The 21,825-nt window shown below is 49.3% G+C and overlaps 1 protein-coding gene across 2 annotated transcripts in view; it reads left to right on the forward strand.

Moving 5' to 3' along the window:
- The window catches only part of SLC24A4 (solute carrier family 24 member 4), a 194,242-nt gene that overhangs the window by 122,589 nt on the left and 49,828 nt on the right, over positions 1-21,825 (forward strand). The window contains exons 3-10 of one of the 2 annotated variants that reach the window (XM_055555672.1): positions 6,675-6,751; positions 9,912-9,986; positions 12,755-12,839; positions 13,368-13,471; positions 14,258-14,332; positions 17,063-17,088; positions 19,596-19,649; positions 21,514-21,656. In XM_055555672.1, coding sequence (XP_055411647.1) covers positions 6,675-6,751; positions 9,912-9,986; positions 12,755-12,839; positions 13,368-13,471; positions 14,258-14,332; positions 17,063-17,088; positions 19,596-19,649; positions 21,514-21,656 — 639 coding nt within the window. The remainder of the gene's footprint in view (positions 1-6,674; positions 6,752-9,911; positions 9,987-12,754; positions 12,840-13,367; positions 13,472-14,257; positions 14,333-17,062; positions 17,089-19,595; positions 19,650-21,513; positions 21,657-21,825) is intronic. The other variant, XM_055555673.1, reaches the window with a different exon arrangement.

Genomic DNA, 21,825 nt, shown 5'->3' on the forward strand with positions numbered 1-21,825 from the left:
CAAAGTATAGAGCTTTGAAAGGGCAACATGAATTCAGGGTTTCTGAAATATAATGGCATCACCCATCTAACTGTGTGTGTCAACAAAAAAGGTCAGCTGTGCCCTAGGGGTCTGGTTTGTGTTCGAGAACTTGGTAGCTTTTGGTGGGGAAGGGATGGCAGATGTCCCCTGGGGCCTTATGGTTTTCCCTCCAATGTTTGCAGGCATGCTAAGTTGCTTCAGTTCAGTTCAGTTCAGTCACTCAGTTGTGTCTGACTCTGCAACCCCATGAATTGCAGCACGCCAGGCCTCCCTGTCCATCACCAACTCCTGGAGTTCACTCAAACTCACATCCATCGAGTCGGTGATGCCATTCAACCATCTCATCCTCTGTCGTCCCCTTCTCCTCCTGCCCCCAATCCCTCCCAGCATCAGAGTCTTTTCCAATGAGTCAACTCGTTGCATGAGGTGGCCAAAGTACTGGAGTTTCAGCTTTAGCATCATTCCTTCCAAAGAACACCCAGGGCTGATCTCCTTTAGAATGGATGGGTTGGATTTCCTTGCAGTCCAAGGGAGTCCCAAGAGTCTTCTCCAACACCACAGTTCAAAAGCATCAATTCTTCAGCTTCAGTCATGTCCAATTCTTTGCGACCCTGTGAACTGTAGCCTGCCAAGCTCCTCTATCCATGGGATTCTCCAGACAAGAATATTGGAATGGGTTGCCATGCCCTCCTCCAGGGGATCTTCCTGACCCAGGGATTGAACCCGAGTCTCCTATGTCTCCTGCATTGTCAGGCAGGTTCTTTACCACTAGTGCTACCTGGGAAGCCTGCGTAAAACTCTGGTGTTTAGGAAGGCAACTGACAGGAAAGACCTCTTGCCCTAGTCCCCCACCCCCACCCCCTGCACACAGTGGAGGGGGTGTCCAAAACCAAGAGTGATGGAGAAACCAATTATGGGCACTGAGGTCCACAGGAAAGAATTCTAAGAGAGGAGTTGGGAGTAGCTGCTGGGTCGCTGGCAGCTCCTCCACCCCCACCCCGCAGTGTGGACGGTGCTGGAATCGTCTTCGGTGTTCTGAGCTCCGCTCCACCTGCAGACACATCTCTTCCCCCTCCCCACACCCACCACCCCCAGATTTCTGTGGCTTAAAGGCTTAGGTGTGACCTCAAAAGCCGCTTGTGTGCACCCTGTTGATTCCTCCCTTCTCCCTGGTGGGGATTTCATCAGGTAGGGCAGCCGCAGCTCCCTCTCAGACATGCAGGCGTCCTGCCCTTGAACATGGCCGGGGGCTCATGATCCCAGCAAGCCCAAGAGAGGAGAAGAAGGTTTTCTCAGGAAGCAGGGATTAAACTGCACCTGCATTCAGGTCCTAATGTGGCCGGTCTAATCATGCTCACCCTTTGCCCCACTAAGCTGGCTTTGTCTTCTCTTTGATTTTCACAAGCCAAGGCTCGTCCTCTGGATCAGCGGGAACTGACCTGGTGTGGAGGGAGGAGTCTGTCCATCAGTGATCCTCAGAGTGATGGCAGCCTAGCTGGGCTAAGTGCCATGCATACATTATCTGTATCACTTAATCTTTACTGCAGTCTGGCAGGCAGGGTCTGTAGCATCCCCACTTAGAGATGAGGTCACAGCCAGGAGGTGTTCAGTAACTTCCCAAGGTCATACAGGTTACAAAGAACAGAGGCACTCCCTGAAACCTGCAAGTTATCTGCTTCTGGAGACAAAGCCCCGAGCAGCTGCATAGGCTGCCTGCAGTTGAAAATTGTTGCTGTTGATGACAAAGGTGGGAGGGATGGAGTTCCTGCTATTAATACATTGGCTCTGTGGCCTCTACACTCCCCCCCTCCCCCATATGCCAGTTTCTAGAGGATTTGATTCTTGAATTGGGGAGTGGATGGGTCCCAGTTACCAGCTGCCAACTGGGGAGGGCAGAGTGACCATATCCCTGCTTGTAGCCTTAATATCCATGCCAGGGCATGCCGCACACAATAACAACTATTTCATCCCCTTGTGTGGTAGCAGATTGCCACAGAAGAAACGGAAAGGACAGAGAGGTTAAATGACTTGCCCAGGGTTCCACAAGCTGATGGGTAGTTGAATCAGGACCCAAGTCAAGTCTCCATGTCCTGGTACTGCGTGATTTCCATCTGTGTTAGAGGGTTTCCATGCTAAGTCCTGGCTTATGTGGTCCCTGAACAGATCATTTCCCTGCTGAGTCTTATTTGGAAAACAGGGACATTTGTGGCTGTGGTGCCTACCTCATGGGCTCGGGGTGTGTCCAGAAGACTTGGGTAGGTACAGAGGGTGATGGGTCATGAGCAGCTGGTGGCTCTTCCAGTTACTCTGTCTCTGCTGGCAGAACTCAGGCCATGATGGCATTTGCTCCCCTCCACAGCCCTCTAGCGTATGCACAGGGTCACAGAGCAAGGTGCTGCGGCTGAATCAGTAGAAGCCATTTCTCACCAAGGACAAGGTAATTTATAACCCACATCCCCCTCCCCACTGGAGCCCAGACGATATGTCCTTATAGCAGAAAGGCAGCCTTACTTGTTTCTAATTCTCAAAGAGTGCCCAGGATTGGATAAATCACCAGCTCACAAATCATTGGTTTGGAGAATCAAAAACTGACTCAAATTTTCATGGCAGAAATGTCTGTTTGATCTGCCCTTATATCCCAGACAGTTCCATTTCTCCTGGAAACAAGATCCCGGACACAAGAATGCCAAGTTTTTCTCTCTATAATTCTCCATCTCTGAGCCAAGCCTTGAAGCAGACTCCTGCCCTTGAACTGACAGCAGCAATTCTATTAAAGAAGTTTGATTACAGGGGAAAAAAGTGAAAGAATCTATATTTCATTAAATGCTGCTTATTTTAAAGTGGGAACATTTTCTGAATGTCTAGGGGAGCTAATAATGTTTTCTAGGTTTTATTGGGAGACTTATCTTAAAAAGCAGATTTTTTTTTCTGTTTTAAAGGAAAACCCATCACTTTTAGAGCCAAATTATATTCACAGAGGAGGGACTTTTATCCTGGAAGTTTATAATAAGCATTTGGGGCTTCCTAGGTGGCTCAGTGGGTAAACAATCCGCCTGCAATGCAGGAGACATGGGTTCGATCCCTGGGTTGGGAAGGCCCCCTGGAGAAGGAAATGGCAACCCACTCTAGTATTCTTGCCTGGGGAATTCCATAGACAGAGGAACCTGGTGAGCTACAGTACATGGGGTTGCAAAGAGTCAGACATGAGTGAGCAACTGAGCATGCACTTATAAGCATTTATTGAGTGTCCACTCTGAACCAGAAGAGGTATCATTCTAGGTATTTAAGAGTCTTGCAAGAGTAATGAAAACATTCTAACAGGATGAGATGATGTACATTGTCATTTTTGTTAATAAGTGAAAGTCGCTCAGTTGTGTCTGACTCTTTGCGACCCCATGGATTACACAGTCCATGGAATTCTCCAGGCCAGAATACTGGATCAGATCAGATCAGTCGCTCAGTCGTGTCCGACTCTTTGCGACCCCATGAATCACAGCACGCCAGGCCTCCCTGTCCCTCACCAACTCCCAGAGTTCACTCAGACTCACATCCATTGAGTCAGTGATGCCATCCAGCCATCTCATCCTCTGTCGTCCCCTTCTCCTCCTGCCCCCAATCCCTCCCAGCATCAGAGTCTTTTCCAATGAGTCAACTCTTCGCATGAGGTGGCCAAAGTACTGGAATGGGTAGCCTATTCCTTCTCCAGCGGATCTTCCCAACCCAGGAATTGAACCGGGGTCTTCTGCATTACAGGTGAATTCTTTACCAACTGAGCTTTGAGGGAAGCCCTTTTTGTTAATATAGGGTTGGCCAAAAAGTTCATTTGGGTTTTTCCAGAAACCCAAACATACCAGAAACATGGTATGGAAACACCTGAACGAACTTTTTGGCCAACCAAATATTTTAGCATTTTCAATTGACTGTTAAGGTCTATTGAGAACCTACTGTGTGCCATGACAGTGTGGATCAATGCCTTCCCGAAGCTTCCAGTATTCGATGAGGACCAGTGATGAGGATATGGGGATGTGGCAGTGTCTGATGGAGAACCTGCAGAAATGACATTGAAGGATACTTACCTATTGGTCACCCATTGGGGGCGGTTGTTTTTCAGTCGCTAAGTCATGTCCAATTCTTTGTGATCCCATAGACTGAAGCACACCAGGCTTCCCTGTCTTTCACTATCTCCCGGAGCTTGCTCAAACTCATGTCCATTGAGTCGGTGATGCCATCCAACCATCTCATTCTCTGCCGCCCTCTTCTCCTCCTGCCTTCAATCTTTCCCAGCATCAGGGTCTTTTCCAACAAGTCAACTCTTTGCATCAGGTGGCCAAAGTATTGGAACTTTAGCTTCAGCATCAGTCCTTCCAATGAATATTCAGGGTTGATTTCCTTTAGGATTGACTGGATGATGAGAAACAGTTATTCCTCCATTGCAGGTGAGCATTTTGAGGCCAAGAAGCAAATGAGTTGTTCAGACTACTTGGGCACGTCAGAGACAGAACCTGCTTCCTGAGTGTTTGATTCCCAAAGCAGAGGGCTCCCTGCCTCACGGGGCTCCCCCCACAGTCCAGAATGCCGTGAGCCCAGAGCACATGGTACCCACCCCACAGGGGCATTCTTGGGGCCAAAGATAGGTGCATGACATGGTGCTCAGTGACCTGAGATGCTGCATATACTGGTGGAAGCGTACCTGGCACTGGGGTGGACCTGAGAGGTCAGGAGACAAGGGTGGTCCTAGCCCTGCCTCCTCCCTTGTTCCAGCTTGGCTTCAGCTCCCCTTCCAGGGCTTACCTGGAGCCTCGCCTCCCATGGACCATTTTCCCTGCTCTGTGTGGTTCTGCTGAATGAGTGCTCAGCAGAGGACAGATTTTCCTGGTGCCCACAGTGCCATCCCCATCCCTGACAACATCACTTGACCTCTCTGGGATCTCCACTTCCCCACCAGGAGTGACAGATGTGTTGTGGGTGGGAGGAGAAGGTGGGAGAAAGGGCTGGCGGGTCCAGAGCGGAAGGTCTTTGTAAAGAGGCCATCTGTCCCTGAGCTCTGAAGCGACTCCAACCTCTCTTCCTGGAGCTGCTTCTCAGCTCTGACTTGACAGTGGTGAGGGAAGAGAATTCTAGAATCCTGGGATGAGGGTGCTGGTTTGAAGCTCGCCATGAGCTTGAAACACTTTAAGGCATGTGATTAAAGTTAATCTCACCATTTTACCAATGAAGAAACTGAGGCACAAGGAAGTTAAGGAACGTATCCCTGTTGACCCAGCCTGTAAATATTAGAGCTAAGACCTGAACTTGGCCATGTGAACTCACAGCCCGCTCAGAGCAAGACAACTGTCTCCAGCCTCAGCAAGACTCTTGGTGGGGATTGTGTTCGTAACAGATCTGAGTGTGCGTTGAAGCCAGTTGGAAAGCTCTCTGGTAAGAATGTGATCAGAATTCTTTGACAGAATGAGGAACCATCCCCTGATTTTCCTCTTTGGCATCTTTCGATTTTTTAATGCTTTTTTTGGTAACAACTTTGTGCCAAGTCGCTTTTGTGGCCAACTCTTTGCGACCCCATGGACTGTAACCTGCCAGGCTCCTCCATCCATGGGATTCTCCAGGCGAGAATATTGAATAGGTTGCCATTTCCTCCAGGGGATCTTCCGGACCCAGGGATTGAACCCGAGTTTCTTCAGTCTCCTGCATTGGCAGGAGGGTTCTTTACCACTAATACCACCTGGGGTCACAACTTTATTGAGATATAATTCACATACTATGTAGGTCATCTGTTTAAAACACAGAATTCAGTGGCTCTTCATATTTAGAATTGGGCAAGCATCACTGCAAACATCACCCCAGAAAGAAACGCAGTATCTCTTAGCTGTCATCCCCCAAACACCATACCCTCCAGCCTTGGACAACCATTAATCTATCTCCATCTTTATAGATTGGCCTCTTCTGGACATTTTATATTAATGGAATCATATAATAAGTAGTCTTGTGACTGACTTCTTACAATTCTTTCACTTAGCAAAATGTTTTCAAGCATCCTCCATGTTGTAACATGTATCAGTACTTCTTTTTATCACCAAATACTATTCCATTTGTATGGATGTATCACGCTTTATCCTCTCATCAGTTGGTAGATGTTTGGGTTGTTTCTGCATTTTGGTTATTATGAATAATACCACTATGAACATTCATGTACAGGTTTTGTGTGAACGTATGTTTTCCATTTCCCCTGGGAAGATACTTGGGAGTAAAATTGCGGGTCAAACTCTCTGTTTAATCTTTTTAGGAACTGCTAGACTGTTTTCCAAAGAGACTGCACTGTTTTCCATCCCTACTAGTAATGTATGAGGGTTCCAGCCTCCTTGCCAACACTAGTTTTTATCTGTCTTTTTGTTTATAGCCATCCTAGTGGTTGTGATGTGTTTCATGCTCTCTTTTTTTAATTGCAAGGGATATACAAACCATGGTCAACTCTAAGGTACTAGAATATCTGGATAATCTATATCCAGCAATGTTTTCCTAAGAGCTCAGATCTGCCACAGAGGAGAAATAGCCAGCCTCTCCCCAGGTCCAACACCAGGGGCCTCCACAGTTCCATGGCCAAGCCCTAGGGACACTCCGTGATAACTAACACCTTACCCTGTCCTCTTGTCTTCCAGCGATTCACGAGTTCCCCACAGACCTGTTCTCCAACAACGAGCGACAGCATGGGGCCGTCCTGCTGCATATTCTTGGTGTAAGTGGCCCTCTTGGGGTGGGACATCCCTCAGTTTCCGGCAGGGGAAGCCTGTCTGCAGAGCACAAGGTGTCAGAGATCTCACCGTGTTCTTATAAGAGCCCTCTGAGAACAGGTCCTGGACGTGTTTTAACCGCAAAGAAATGAAGTGTTAAGGATGTGAAGTGACTTGCTCAGTGTCGCACAGTGAATGGCCCCAGAGCCAGGACAAAGATTCACGTCTTCTTGTGCCTCCTTTTCTGCTTTTTATAAAACGGGAGTGATGGCATCTCTTTCCCAGATGTGTAAATACAAGCGAACATGGGTCACATCCTTCAGACATAGCAGGGAATGGGATAATGCTCTCCAGGACTCCCCCCCACCATGTTCTACCATCCTGACATAACTGCGGTTTGAGACTTTGGTGCCCTTCTTCTCAAAATTCCTCGGTATTAAATGAGCCTGGTGAGCAGCGGCAGAGTTTGAGTAGCGGTTCAAAAAGGCATAGTGGGCTCAAACCTAAATGATAGGTAATAATTGCTCTTCTCTGCATGCGAACTACAGCCCACAGCCATTGTCCATACTTATAAATGAAGTTTTATTGGAACACAGCCATTCTCATTCATTTGTATATCATCTGTGGCTGCTTTTCTGCTTCACTGGCCGACCTGAGTAGTTGTGACAAAGACTCTGGGGTCCACAAAGCCGAAAAAGATCTTCTGTCTGTCTCTTTGTAGAAAAAGTTTGCCGGCCTCGTCATCTGATGCAGGGAAATGAAAGCGCTTAGGGTTTAATTTTCTACTTTGGATCTACCACAGCAAATGTTCCTCCTGATGTGGTTCCCTGACCGCTCAGCACCATCTGCTTCTATATTTAAACTCAACCAAGTATTCATCTTTGCAAGAGATAATTAAGCAAGGGAAAGCTGGGATTCTCACATAGATAGTAGCCACCTGAGAATAAGGGGTGAGTGAAGTTTTAATTAACGGGATAAACCATTAATGAAAATGAAGATTGTAGGCAAATTTCAAGTGACAGTCTTGTGTATTATTTCTCAAAGGGAGTTATTATCTTTCTAGTTTCTCTGGCTTTCCCCTGCCCTCCCCATTCACTGAGGGGATGTGGATTTGACCAGTTAGTCCCACAATCTGTCCCTCTGCCTCACCAATGTCTTGTCAAAGCCTTTTTTTCTGAGCTTGAGAGGTCCTCGGGAATTTTGCAGGAACCCTTTTAGAGCATGCACTACCCAACTACATCTGGAAAACAAACTCCAGCCCACTTCCTGTGTTTATAAATAAAGTTTTATTGGTAGGCAACCACCCTCATGTCCATGGCTGCTCTTCTTCTACAGCAGAAGAGTTATGACAGGCTGTATGGCCTGTAAAGACTCATCAGACACTTTAAGAAAAACTTTGCTGAGCCCTTCTTTAGAGCGAGAAAAAACTTGAGCTTTGGAGCCAGGTTTTGTCTGTAGCACTAAGAAGCTTCTCAGAACTTCCCGCCCAAGTGAAGGAAATAGGGGTGCCATCTTGGCCCCCTTTTCTCTCCAGTGTTTCTGAGACGTCAGGGGAACCAGAGGCTCTTTGCCTGGGAAATGCTGTAGGGGCAAATTTCTGAGGGTATGAATTTAGGTTGGGATCCTGAGATTTGTAGCAGTGTCTCCTGTCTCTCTCTCTCTCTCCACATTCCCCATACCCCCGGTATTTGTTTCTTTTTGCTTCCCCCCAAATGATAATGAGTCAAATTCAGGGATAGCCACACCTGGACTCCAGCACACATTTGCCTTGGATGCTGTGGTCACAGTTGAATAGATCTCCCACTTTATTGGTGGGCTTCCCTGACAGCTCGGTGGGTAAAGAATTCACCTGCCGATGCAGGAGGCACAAGAGACATGGATTCGACCCTTGGGTCGGGAAGATCCCCTGGAGTAGGGAATGGAAACCTACTCTAGTATTTTTGCTTGGAAAATTCCATGGACAGAGGAGCCTGGAGGGCTACAGTCTATGGGGTCGCAAAGAGTCAGACACAACTGACCGACTGAGCATGCCTGCATGCATGCAATTAATTATAAAGTTGTTGGAATATCACACCATTTTAGCTGAAGCAGCCCAGCCTTTCCCTCTTTTGTGAATAGGGCATTCATCTCGCGTTTTCTCTGAAGGAAAAAATGGCTTCCTCCAGTGCTCAGCATAAAATCCCATCTCCTTTCCACAGATTCTGGTCCTTGCCGCTCCCTCCAACCTCACCTTAGTCGTTTTCCACTTTACTTTCAATCTGTTCTGCCTGCACGAATGTCCTTGCTGTTTTTCAAATGCATCGAACACACTCCTGCCTCAGGACCTTTTCACATGCTGCTTCCTAGCCATTATAGATACTTTATTTGCCTATTTGTCCCCCACAAAGAGGCAGAGGCTTTTCCTGGCATCCTTTTCACCTTATCCCTCATGGCTAGAATAGTACCTGGCATATAAGATGAGCTCAGTAAAGTCATTTGGGTGGACAGGTCAGAGAGGAGTTCTGCAGATAACATCATCTAAAAACTACTGATCTGTTGTTGCTCTGTCATCAAACAGAAGAAAATGAGACTTGGAGACATGACTTACCCAAAATCACAAGGCAAAAAATTCCCAGGATTAGCCCTAGAATCTGGATTCTGTCCCATGAACCTCCCAATGTTCAGTGGCTCATGTATTTTAACCTGGACCAACATCAAGCAGCATCCCAGGAAATGCTGGGTCTCAAGTTGTCTGTTTTGACAGGAGGTGGGCAGTTGGTGACAGGAAATGATGCCTTTGCTAAAACTCAAAGAGGGGAAATCAGGATGATGATTATTTTAAACTCTTAAGGTGATGGTTTTAAATGCTTTCCTTCTCAGCCCTTGAGGTTTGGATCTTGCCTGTCGAGGGCCTACTTGTGTGTTGGAGAGAGAGGGTTGCTTGTTTAAGAAGAGAGGAAGGGACACAGGACTCTGTGGACTGACTTTTAGTCCCCTCTGATGCTCAACGGGTTATTTCTCCTGTCTGGGTCCCATCTGCCAGTGAGGGGATTGAGGAGAAGCACACCCCAGTGGTGCTGGAGTTTTCCTAACCCAAGCAGGCTGGTTTGGAGCGCGATGGATTCCTGGCCATGCCCACTGCTGGCGGGAGTCCTGGCTGATGCTGTCCCCCTGTTTCCTTTGCAGGCTCTGTACATGTTCTACGCCTTGGCCATAGTGTGTGATGACTTCTTTGTTCCGTCTCTAGAGAAGATCTGCGAGGTGCGTGGGAAGGACTTAGGACCTTTGGCAAAGCCTGGGTCGGGGGCTGGGGGTGACTGACACTTGGCATATCAGTACCAGGCCAAGAAGTGGGGAACACTCTGGCAATGAAGGTTGTCAGGCCAAGTACTTGGCATGGCTAGTGCAAAGCCTCGCTCTGAAGTTCCAGATTACAATTAGGGGGTGGTGTCTTCCCCCAGAGCTTAGCAGAAGAAAATGCTCCCCCAGTGAAATGATTACCCAGGACCTCTGGCTTCATAGCACGTGCTGGTAGTCAAGCCAAAGCTGGTTAATTAGGGAGCATTTGCCAAAACCAGCTGCAAGTGACAGGTACCAGGTGGGGCTCTGTGTCCCCAGGGAAGATGCTGAGCTGCAATGGCAGGGAATGCCTTTGGTCCTAACCTTTGCAGCCTGACATTGTCTCCTTTTAATTCTTTTATTAAGTTTTCCCAGTCCTGCCCCCTCCTCCCTCAGCTTCTAGCCAAGGAAGGAAAACTGTCTCTGTTTTTAGCATCTGCTGTGTTCAGACTGGGGGCTTCCCAGGTGGCGCTAGTGGTAAAGAACCTGCCTGCCAATGCAGGAGACACAAGAGATGTGGGTTCAATCCCTGGGCTCGGAAGATCCCCTGGAGAGAGGGCACGGCAACCCACTCCAGTATCCTTGCCTGGAGAATCCCATGGGCAGAGGAACTTGGCAGGCTTCAGTCCACAGGGTCACACACAGTCGGGCAAGACTGAAGCAACTTAACACACGTGCACAAGTACAGACTGATCTGGGTGTCACTGCACTTTATCCACTTGAAGTCTCCCAGCTATTTGAAGCCATACTGTCATTGGGACATTTGCAGGTTGGACATGGATTGTTAGGGGAGGGCACATCCCCATTACTTGAGCTCCAGGAGGACTGGCTGCTTTTGACCTAGTTCACTAAGTGGTGAGTGACCTGGCAAAAGTGTGCAAAGGCCCTGCCTTCCCCTTGCTCCACACTTGACCTCTCACCCCACTCAGATCAAACCATATGCTCTTCTCCAAGACACCTGTCAGTGAGAGAACTGAGCCAGAGGAGGAACAGAATCAGGAAATGGCTGCTGGGATGTCAGGGTTGAATGTTCAACCTAGAGGCAGCCCTGGGGTGGTGGGCTATCACTTCTTCAGAGGAGACCCTCAGGAAAAACAGTCAACTGGTCTTTCCAGAATATACACCCCAGAATATATTGTGGGTCGCAGCCACAAGATTGGGTCCCCTGCCCGCTTTGGGGTGACAGAAGCCCATAGACCCAGGACCACATTCAGTGGAGATGCTAGACAAGGTTACCCATCTCCCTAAAAACACAGAGGTGAGCAAGGGTGATGGTCCTGGCTTAATAGGAAGACTGATGGAAGGGACCTAGTGAGAGCCATCAAAAGTACTGAGGATTCAGAAGGAGGGAGGGAGCATCTCTGGGGAGAAACCGAGGAAAGCTTCATGGAGGAGGTAGCATTTGGCCCAGGCTTTGGAAAGTGAGAAGTTCCACCAGCTGAGTGGAAGGAGGTCATTCCAGAGGGAAGGAGTGACCCAGGCAGAGGCAGGAAGGAGGCAGGACAGCATATAGCATGGTTTGGATTCTGCTAAAATCTATCATAGGTGCTTTGATGGCCGAACCTCTGTGACACCTTCTCTTTGGCAGGGCTAGGATGGGTGGGCTTCTGCATGGGGGGGGTCAATGCTATGCCCCCATCCCATTTTCCACCAAACCCACAGCTCCAACCCCTCTGAGGACTCCTTCCGTAGCAAGCTTACTGAGGAGGTTGTACTGGCCCAGGGAATGGATTCCTCAGTGGCTTCAGAACCCAGGCTCCCCAGAAATGCTTTGGGAGGTGGGGGCTGGAGGAGACCAAGTCTTGCTCTGAGCCAGTATTCCCAGAGCCCTTCTAAGGACCATAGCCGGGCACCTTTAAGTTGGCATTCAGGGGGACCCAGAATTTCCATGGTTTTCCCAAGTACCCAAAGCCCCCAGCCCCAAATTCCAGATCAGAGGATGGGCCTCTGTGTCCAGAACGTGGTCTCACCAAGCAGAGTGGGCCTAGATAGTTCTAGCCCTGTCCGAGGGCTTGGCAGAAGAAAATGCTCCCCCAGTGAAATTATTACCCAGGACCAACTCAACTCTCGGGACAGGAGGTGAGGTCTATTCCAGTGGGCAGCCAGGTGTCCAGCCTGCCATTGGGAAGGCCTTCTGCAATGCAGGGGCCAGGCTATGCACCTGAGTTTGCCACATCCCACAACCTGATGTATGGATGTTCACATGGTACCCAAGATCTGCGTGAGCATCAGAAGTGACAGGAGCTAGACTAACGGGCTCCCTGATGATCCCCAGCTCCTGTTCCAGGCATCCAAAGATGAAAAGGACCCATCTTGTCATCCACTGGGGGAAACATGCACGTGGACCTCAGATCCTCACTGCATGAGTCATGTTTCGGCTTCTCTTCCCTGGGGGAGTGGATGACTCGTGGTGGCCCTTTTGAAAAGTCTTCATCAAAGAGAGACTATTTAAGCATTCAGACAATGAACAAAAATTGACAGATGGAGGAGGGGGAGAGGGGACTCTGAGGTGAGCAAACATCAGGCAGAGTGGAGGAGGGCATATGCTTGGGATGAGCAAAGAGAGGCCACCAGCCCTGAAGCTTGGCTCTGGCTGCGGGGCTGTGCCCCGCGCTCTCCATAAGTGTCCAGTAGGCACGCTTACTGCACCCGCAGTACAACCTGAGGGTCTGCGGTCACTTCTGTTTCAGAAACTCCATCTGAGCGAAGATGTGGCTGGAGCCACCTTCATGGCTGCAGGAAGCTCAACACCAGAGCTCTTTGCCTCTGTTATTGGTAAGAAATCCTATCAGCTTGAGACATGGGATATAGGAAGAACCCAGGTTGGGTGCCCAGACTCTTGTGGGCATGTTTTTTCAGCTCTGAGTGTCAGTTTTCTCATCTGTAAAATGAGAGACATGGAGAGAAAGTGAATTACTCCACTCCTGGGGTGTGGAGTGGAGTAGAGTACTCACAGGTATGGGGGTTTTTTTGAGGTGATGAAAACGTTGTAAAATTAGATTGCAGTGATGATTGTATAATTCTGACTATACCAGAAAATGCTAAAGTGATATTTTAAATGGGTGAATTTTACAGCATGTGAATTATCAATAAAGCTGTTCCCAAAAATGGGAGGATTGGTATAGCGGGTCCCTAAGGACTCTTCCACCTCTGGTTTTGTCGTTCTCACCAGCATCTCGGGTGTTCCCTGGTAGTAAGAACAAGTCCTGTCCATTCATGGGGTGGGGGACACGGAACCGGCCAGGGTCTGAGGAAAGGGCAGGCCTGGGCTTGCACATGAGGTTTGTGCCTCTTTCTTCCCAGGCGTGTTCATCACCCACGGAGATGTTGGGGTCGGAACCATCGTGGGCTCTGCTGTGTTCAACATCCTGTGTATAATCGGAGTTTGTGGATTATTCGCAGGGCAGGTCAGTGGTGTCTCTCTTCTCATGAAATGACATAGGGATAGCGTGGGAGAGACCCAAGGCCCATCCTTAGCCATGCCTGTAACTCCCTGTGGCTTTGAGTGGGGGTGTCCCCTCCAAGCCCCTTTCCTTGCGTGTAACAGGGGTGTCCTGTGTTCCTTCCACCCATGGGTCTGAGAGCAGAAAGAGCGTCAGCTGCCTCCTTGGCTGGTCTCGGGGTGGGTTGTGGGGTGTTTGTTTGACAGCAGTAAATATTTAAGAAGCATTTCCTATAACCCTGACCATGAGCTAGACTCTGGACTTACTTGGGGCCTGTCTTCTGCCTCCCTATGGGTGCATGAAGCTGGCTTGTTGATTTCCTATCACATCTTCCTGATCCTTGGAGCCATAGGGGGACATTAGACTTGACCTCAGAGAGTCGGGCTCATGGAAAGCTCTTTCTGGCCAGGGAGGTAGAGGGAGGCAGCCAGTCACCCCCAGAAAGTTCTAGTGCTGAGAGAAGAGTGAGTGTCTCTGGCCTCCCCCAGCCATGGCTTCTCCTGGGATACGTGCCATGTGGTCACCGTGAAGGAGCAGGGGGCAGCTTTGCCATTACTTATGAATGTGAACACGCTGTCCTTCTGTCCCCAAATATGACCAAGAGAGCAAGGTGGCCTGGAGCAGCCAGACACGCTGTGGTCCTGGTGGACAGTTAAGATGAGCTCCAAGGGCATGTGTCTGCAGCTGCAGGGGTCTGGGGGCAATGGGACACCCCCCAGCTGGTGACGCTAATGGCCCTTTGCTCGGCAGGTGGTCCGTCTGACGTGGTGGGCCGTGTGCCGAGACTCCGTGTACTACACCCTGTCTGTCATCGTGCTCATTGCCGTGAGTTAACGCGCCCTCCCCTGCCCCACTGTCCTGTCCCTGGCACTATGACCAGAGAACCCACGGCGCCCCGCCCTGGGGTGTGCTGGCCACTCACTGTGGTCAAGTTGACCTATTCCCCTCCACGGTGCTTCCCTGTCCCAAAAACCTCATACCCAATGCCTTGGTTATCAAGCACATCCAGGTACCACCTTGAGGGCAGAAAGCCCTTGAAAAAGCTAAAGCAGGCATCATATGGTTGATGCAGTTAAGCTTAAGAATGTGCTCATCAGAGGCCTTCAGATCCTCACTTAGAGCCAGTTTCCCAAGGAGCAGAGTTTCTGGTTTCCTAGCTCACTGCAGAGCTGGGAAGAGAGAGACCAGCTGGGAGCCCTCAGGGTAGGCAGCTGGGAGCAAGGATGTGGGCAGAAAAGGCAGAGGGCCTGAAACAGGGACCCCTGAGGGCTGGGGTGACATCCTACATACCACGTGACAGTGACACAGCAGTGAAGCCCGTGGCACAGTTTACTGCCGAGGACCGTGTCACCCACAGGGGAGCAGTTTCCGTCCAAAAGGCGCTTTCAAGTGACTGCATGAGGGCAGGTCACATCAAGAGGGCAGATGCATGTGGCATGCCCAGATCTCAGAGTATGAAATGTGTTCTAGAATAGTTCTCCACCTAAGGACATCTAGAGCCAACTGGATTTGATAACCATGATCTTTGTATTAGTTAGCTGTTGCCATGTAACAAATTTCCCTCAGTACTCAGCAGCTTAAGACAGCAAACTTTTATTGCCCCCTTTTTCTATGGATCAAATCCGGGAGTGGCTTAGCCAAGTCCTCTGGCTGAGGATCTCTCATCTGTGTACTCACCGGCCAGAATACAGTTATGTCAAGGCTCCCCTGGGCAACAATCTGCTTTCAAGATCCCTCATGAGGCGGTGGGCAGGCCTCAGGCTTGTCCATAGAACAGCTCACATCACTGGGGACTGCTTCCCCTCCCAGCAAGGGCGAGGAGGTGCCGAGATGGAAGCCACAGTCTGTTTGTAACCGAATCTCGGACGTGACAACCCTCACTTTTGCCATATTCTGTTAGGAGCAGATCCCTAAGATCAGGCCACATGCCAAGGGGAGCTTGAATGTCAGGTATCTGAGAGACTGCCCACCACACTCCCAAAAATGAAAGTTAGAGGTAAAACAATTTACCTATATATGATTTTGCCAAATCAGCATAATGCCCAAAAGCATATCATAAAAGACAAAAGTAATGTGTAATAAAAGAATACATCTAGTGTGTAACTGTTTGGGCAGGAAGATGCTGGAACGCTAAGTGATGTAATCTGTTGCCCTCACACAGGAAGTCTCCAGGCCCTCTGGCTGCCAGTGCAGGCTGATATGCTGGACTGGCCACCCCGTGAGTGGTGTTGACATTGATGATGGAATTTTCTGAAATTGTGAATGACTCCTGATAAAATCCTAAACTGAGCCAAGTACAGTCATCCCTCTCCACTTGCGTGATAGCTAACTCACTAGAAAATTAAGTATTTATTAAAACTGTGTAAAAATACTTTAATTTATAAAATGAAGTTAAGTTCAAGGCTCAGGTCATTTTTTTTGCTGCTGGCTTAAATATCTAGCAGGACATATAAGATGTGTGTCAAATATGGATAACTCCTCTGGGAGAAACATTTTACATGTTCGAGACTGACTGGTGTCCCTGGTCTTCATCCTCTAAATGCCAGTAGCCTTCCACTGGGTGATAAAAAACTGACACTGTCCCCATACGTGTCCCCCAAGTTCCCCAGATGGTGATCAGGCTCCCCTCTGCCTCTTCCTCAGAGCCTTGAGTCTGGGGAGCCTCAGAGCAGTGCCCAGCCAGGATGACCCAGTCCGAGTGGCTTCCCAAAGCAGATCCTGTGTGTGCTGCCCACCTGACAACCAGCAGAGGGTGCAGTGGGCCCAAATCCAGACTGCAGTCCGTGGCCTGTCCTGGCATCGTGTGTAGGGACCCCGATGTCTCCAAGATCTGATTGGTGGGGCATAGCCCCCTCCTGTGTGCACTGGGCCTGGCCGGGGCAGTTACAGGATGCCTCCCAGGACCACAAAGGCATCATTTGTCTGCATCCCACATAGGGGATGCTGGGTGGAGTTGTTGGGCAATGTCAGTGCCCTCTTATGAAGCTATGGCAACCTCACCATCACCCTCGGCCTCCCTTCAAGTGGTACAAGTGGGTCCTTTGTCCTCAGAGCTTCCAAAGGGCTTATTCTTTATTTTTAAGACAATGACACCCTTTCCTCCCCACCCACCCCACCCTACCCCATCCTACCCCACACAGAAGTACCAAAGATGGAGGGAGAGAGGGATAGATAGATAGATAGATATGCAGGCACAAACATACATACAGAGATACCTTTTCAGTTTTTAAGATTCTTGATTTCAGCAACCCTATTCCATTAATGAGGGCAGACCCCTGCAGATGGGCCCCTATGGCTACTTGGATTATCAGAAGGCCAGACCAGTTCTCTTTGGAGACCCACACTAGGCCTCACCCTGCAGCATCTGCAGACCAAGGTTTCCACTAAGGAAGGGTCACTTCTACATTTGAGAAACCCAGACCTAGAGAGAGGTGCCAGCTTTCTGTGAAAATCAGAGCAAGCTGGTGTGCATCACTTCACGGTACTTAGGGGTCTGTGTTTGTTCTTCTTTTGGAGTAAATCTGTCCCCCACTCTTGTTTCTTTTGCCTTCCCAGTTCATATATGATGAAGAAATTGTGTGGTAAGTTTTAAACATTTGTTTCTTTTCATTTTTCATTAGTATCCTTCTTTGTTGGGTTCACTGAATCTTTTTAAAAATTATTTTTACAAACATAAGAACTTGTGAAAGTAAAAAAGGCTATCATTCTTTTGTAATATTTATTTATGCTTGACTGTATAGAGTCTTAGTTGCAGTATACAGAATATTCATTGCAGTGCTCGGGCTTCTCTCTACTTGTGGTGTGGCCCCAGAGTACATGGGCTGTCTAGTTGTGGTGCATGGGCTGAATTGTCTGTGACGTGTGGGATCTTAGTTCCCCAACAATGAATGGAACCTACATCCCCTGCATTGGAAGGTGACTTCTTAACCACTGGACCACCAGGGACGTCCCCAAAAGGGTATCATTCTAAGCAGTCATACCTTTATCTATCCTTTCAAAGTGACAAAGATTGTTTTCCTTAATATTCCCACCCTGCCAGATAGCAAGATATTTCATAAAGCTAAAATAATGAAGACAGTATGATGTTTTACACAGGAATAAACATGGGCCAATGTGGAATATGGAACCGAGAATGCAGTAATGGGACCAGTTCTGGGCTGGGGCATCATGACAAGGCAGAGAGATGGGGATGGGGAGGGGGACAGCCTCAGGTGCTGCAAAAACAAGGAATCCATGTAGAATCCCTCACACCTTATATAAGAATAAATCCCAGAGGAATTCAAGATTTTGCTGCAAAAAGCAAAATTAAAGCGTTTTAGGGTAGAATATAGAACTCATCTTTATGACACTGAGGTTGGAAATGATTTCTTAATTAAGATACAAAAGGCACAAACTTCTAAAGAGAAGGTTGATATTTCCACTCCAACCTTTAAGGCATGAATGTATTGGGTTGGCCAAAGAGTTCATTCAGATTTTCCCCATGATGTTGTTGTTGTTGTTCAGTCACTAAGTCATGTCTGACTCTTTGCAACCCCATGGACTATAGCACTCCAGGCTTATCTGTCCATCACTATCTCCCTGAGTTTTCTCAAACTCATGTCCATTGAGTCAGTGATGCCATCCAACCATCTCATCCAGTCGCCCCCTTCACCTCTTGCCCTCAATTTTCCCCAGCATCAGCGTCTTTTCCAATGAGTTAGCTCTTCGCATCAGGTGGCCAAAGTATTGGAGCTTCACCATCACATCGTATTTTCCATAATATGTTATGGTAAAAACCCGAGCAAACTTTTTGGCCAACCCAATATCTTCCACAAGCCATAAAAACATTCTCTTCGTTGACAGTGATTGAGATCTGTATCCTGTATGTGATTATTTGTGGGAATGTATTCATGAGGCCTGACGTGAGCAGCTGCATGCTTTGGGACCAGAGCATACTGGTTCTGGGTCTACCCCACCTGTGAGCCAGAAAGTCTCTTTCTTCTGGGTCTCCTCTTCCTCACCTGTAGACAGAGTTCTGAGGGGCTGGTCAGATCATCGACAAACCCCTTTGTCGCTCTGCTGGGCTCAGGGCTCTGTCAGCAGAGGAAGAGCGCCCCAAAATGACTGCAGCTCATGCTGGGCACTTAGTAGGTCTTCAGGATACATTCCTCAGATGACCCAACGAGTTAAGCCATGGGACTGCCCAGAGGCTTGTGTTCTGAGCTACAGAAATCCCTACCATGTGTGGAGCTGGATGCTGCTTCTGCAGGACGACAGGAAGAGTGCACCCCAGAAAGACGCCCACCCCACCGGCCCCCACCTCATGTTCTACCCAAGAGGCTACTGTGCCCGGCCTCTCTTCAGGCAGTTCTTAGGGCACCTTCCCACCTGTACCCCCAGCTCCTCTGGTCTCTGGCCAGAATCTCACGTGACCACAGGGCCCTTTAGGGTCAAGTCTGCATGACTCCTGGCCACTCCCCTCCCTTCCTTGGGATGAGGTGCTGGGCTTAGTCACTCAGTCGTGTCTGACTCTTTGCGACCCCATGGACTGTAGCCCTTCAGGCTCCTCTGCCCATAGGGATTCTCCAGGCAAGAATTCTGGAGTGGGTTGCCTTTCCCTTCTCTAGGGCATCTTCCCAACTCAGGAATCGAACCCATGTCTCCCACATTACAGGTGCATTCTTTACCATCTGAGCCACCAGGGAAGCCCAAGAATACTGGAGTGGGTAGCCTATCCCTTTTCCAGAGGATCTTCCTGACCCAGGAATCGAACCGGGGTCTCCTGCATTGCAGGCAGATTCTTTACCAGCTGAGCTACCAGGGAAGCCCTGGGATGAGGTGGTTCCTCTCTTTTCTAGGTAGCTAGAGGAGCTCCTCCTGAGTCCCGCAGAGCCCCTGTAGTTGAGAAGACCCCAGCCCAGCCTTCTGTGTTACCAAGCGAGTGCCAGATGGCAGGACAGATGGGGGCTGGGCTGCTGGTCCACCGGCCTGGGTCCTGGGTCAGGGAAGGTGACAGGACACCCCGCTCTGCCCCACCCACTGTGCCGGGCACGCCCAGCCCCAGCCTCGGGCTTCCCTGGTTCTAACCAGCCTCTTTTCTCTCTCTGAGGTGGGAAGGCCTGGTGCTCATCATCTTGTACGTGTTTTACATCCTGATCATGAAGTAAGTGCCCTTCTCCTCTCCTGGGCTGTCTCACCCGTGGTTCCACACCCTGCTGCAGCCCTTCGTCAGAGGCAGAAGAAAACCTCGGTCAGCCCTTTCGGTCATTTTTGGCCACCCTGTTTCTCCAGGGGACACCCTGCTGGGGCAGCCAAGGTGGGAGAGAGATATTCAGACCCTGCTGTACGGTACCGTCCACACTTGGGTCAGGGCGGGCAGCTGGTGGAGGGAGGCTGAGGCCGCTCCCTGAATAATAATCAAGGACCTCTCTCCCACCGTGTTCCACAGTCTTGGCCCCAGGGTGACTGCTCTTGTTTGCTGTCTCTATAAATCCCCTGATAATTTAATGCCACTCTTTCAAAAGAGCCAGGCAGCTCCAATCTCTCCAGACTCATAAAATGCCACCTCTGGAGGCTGTCACCCTTGCACAACTGCAAAGGGTACCGCAGGCAGTTCTAAAGGTGCAGACGCTGGGGGGGGGGGGGGGGTGTGCACCCATGAGGCCCTCTGGAAGCTTCCCCCGGTCAGAATCATCTCAGAACTACCCATGATGAGTAGCATTCAGTCATAAAAAGGAAAGTATGACTCACGCCTGATGTGGAGGAACCTTGAGGGCGCGACACTGAGTGAAAGGAGTCAGGTCACTAAAGGACAAATACTGGGCCACTCCACTTCTGTGAGGTGCTGAGGAGACTCAGATTCCTAGAGGCAGGCAGCAGATGAGAGCTTGATTACCAAGTGCCTGGGGGAGGGCGTCATTAATGATTCCTTGACGAATGAGAACAGAGTTCTGTTTGAGATACTAACAATTTGAGGACTAGACAGACAGTGGCGACGGTTGCACCACCTTAGAGATGTAATTATGGCCACCGAAATGTGAGCCTGAAAATGGAAAATAGTTAAAACAGAAAATTTTATGTCAGATGTATTTTTCCACAATTGAAAGAAAAAAAAAAAAAAGCTACCCATGAGCTAAGCCACATTCAGATTTTTAACTTTCTCCTCACACCTCCACAGATAATTAAAAAAGAAAACACCACTGAGGTTTATGAGACTAGGAATCCCCACGCTGACATAAAACACGTATCGTGTTTTCTAAAAATGGATGGTAAGCTGTCAAAACTGCAGAATTGTCTTTAAAGGTCTCCTCTCTCAGTGCCTTTGGGTGAGGCCAGCAGCCTGAGGTCTGGGACGGAGTCTCCTCTCTGTGGGGACAGTGACGCTGGCCAGATGGTGTGGGGACATGGCCTCCGGGCACCCACGGGAGCAAGGCCAGGCCTGGGAGCGCCTGCTTTGGGCCTCTCCTGAGGGCTGAGCTGCTTTTGTTAGGGCAGGCTTATGGTGTGCCTAAGTAGGCGTCAGTCATTTTCTTGAGTTAAAAGGTCTCTTATGACCCCAGGAAGCCCATTCAAAAGGGGCAGGCCCCATTGTTCCAGGGTTCCTGTCAGGAAACCCTGTCAGCTCAGCTGAAAAGATTAGGATTAACATAAATACGCTATTGATACTATGTATAAAATAGATAATGGGAACCTACTGTATAGCACAGGGAACCCTACTCATTGCTCTGGGATAAATTTAATTGAAAGGAAGTCACAAAAAGGAGGGGATATCTGTGTGTACGGAGCTGATTCACGTTGCTGTAGGGTAGAAACTCACACAACATTGTAAAGCAACTATTAATATAATTGAATAAAAATTAATTAAAAAAAAACCCTTAGCTCCCCACCCCCTCACCCAAGGCCAAGCTCACTGCAGGTGCGCAGGGGAGGGGGGTGGGGAGGAGGCCCCTGCCCACTGCCCCGCCCTTAGGCACTCCCCTGCCCGGCCTCTCCTGCCGCTCTGACCTCCCGCCTTAACTAACTTGCAGGTACAACGTGAAGATGCAGGCCTTTTTCACAATCAAACAAAAGGCTATTGCAAATGGCAACACGGTCAACAGTGAGCTGGAGGATGGTAATGGTTACTGTGATAATAGCTCTGATGACCCCTCCCTGCCATTGCTGGGGCAAGGTAAGGCTGAGCAGACAGGAGGGGCGCACGTGCCATTAAAATCACACACACACACCATAAGCTGTCGCTGTCTCCCTTGGTCACAGGACCCTACATGAGGAGGGCAAGTGATGTGTGAGCTGTGGCTCAGATGGGAGAAGGATGAGCCCAGGGTCCACGGTCACGTTCC

Source organism: Bubalus kerabau, chromosome 19, assembly GCF_029407905.1.
Source record: "Bubalus kerabau isolate K-KA32 ecotype Philippines breed swamp buffalo chromosome 19, PCC_UOA_SB_1v2, whole genome shotgun sequence".
Lineage (NCBI taxonomy): Eukaryota > Metazoa > Chordata > Mammalia > Artiodactyla > Bovidae > Bubalus > Bubalus kerabau.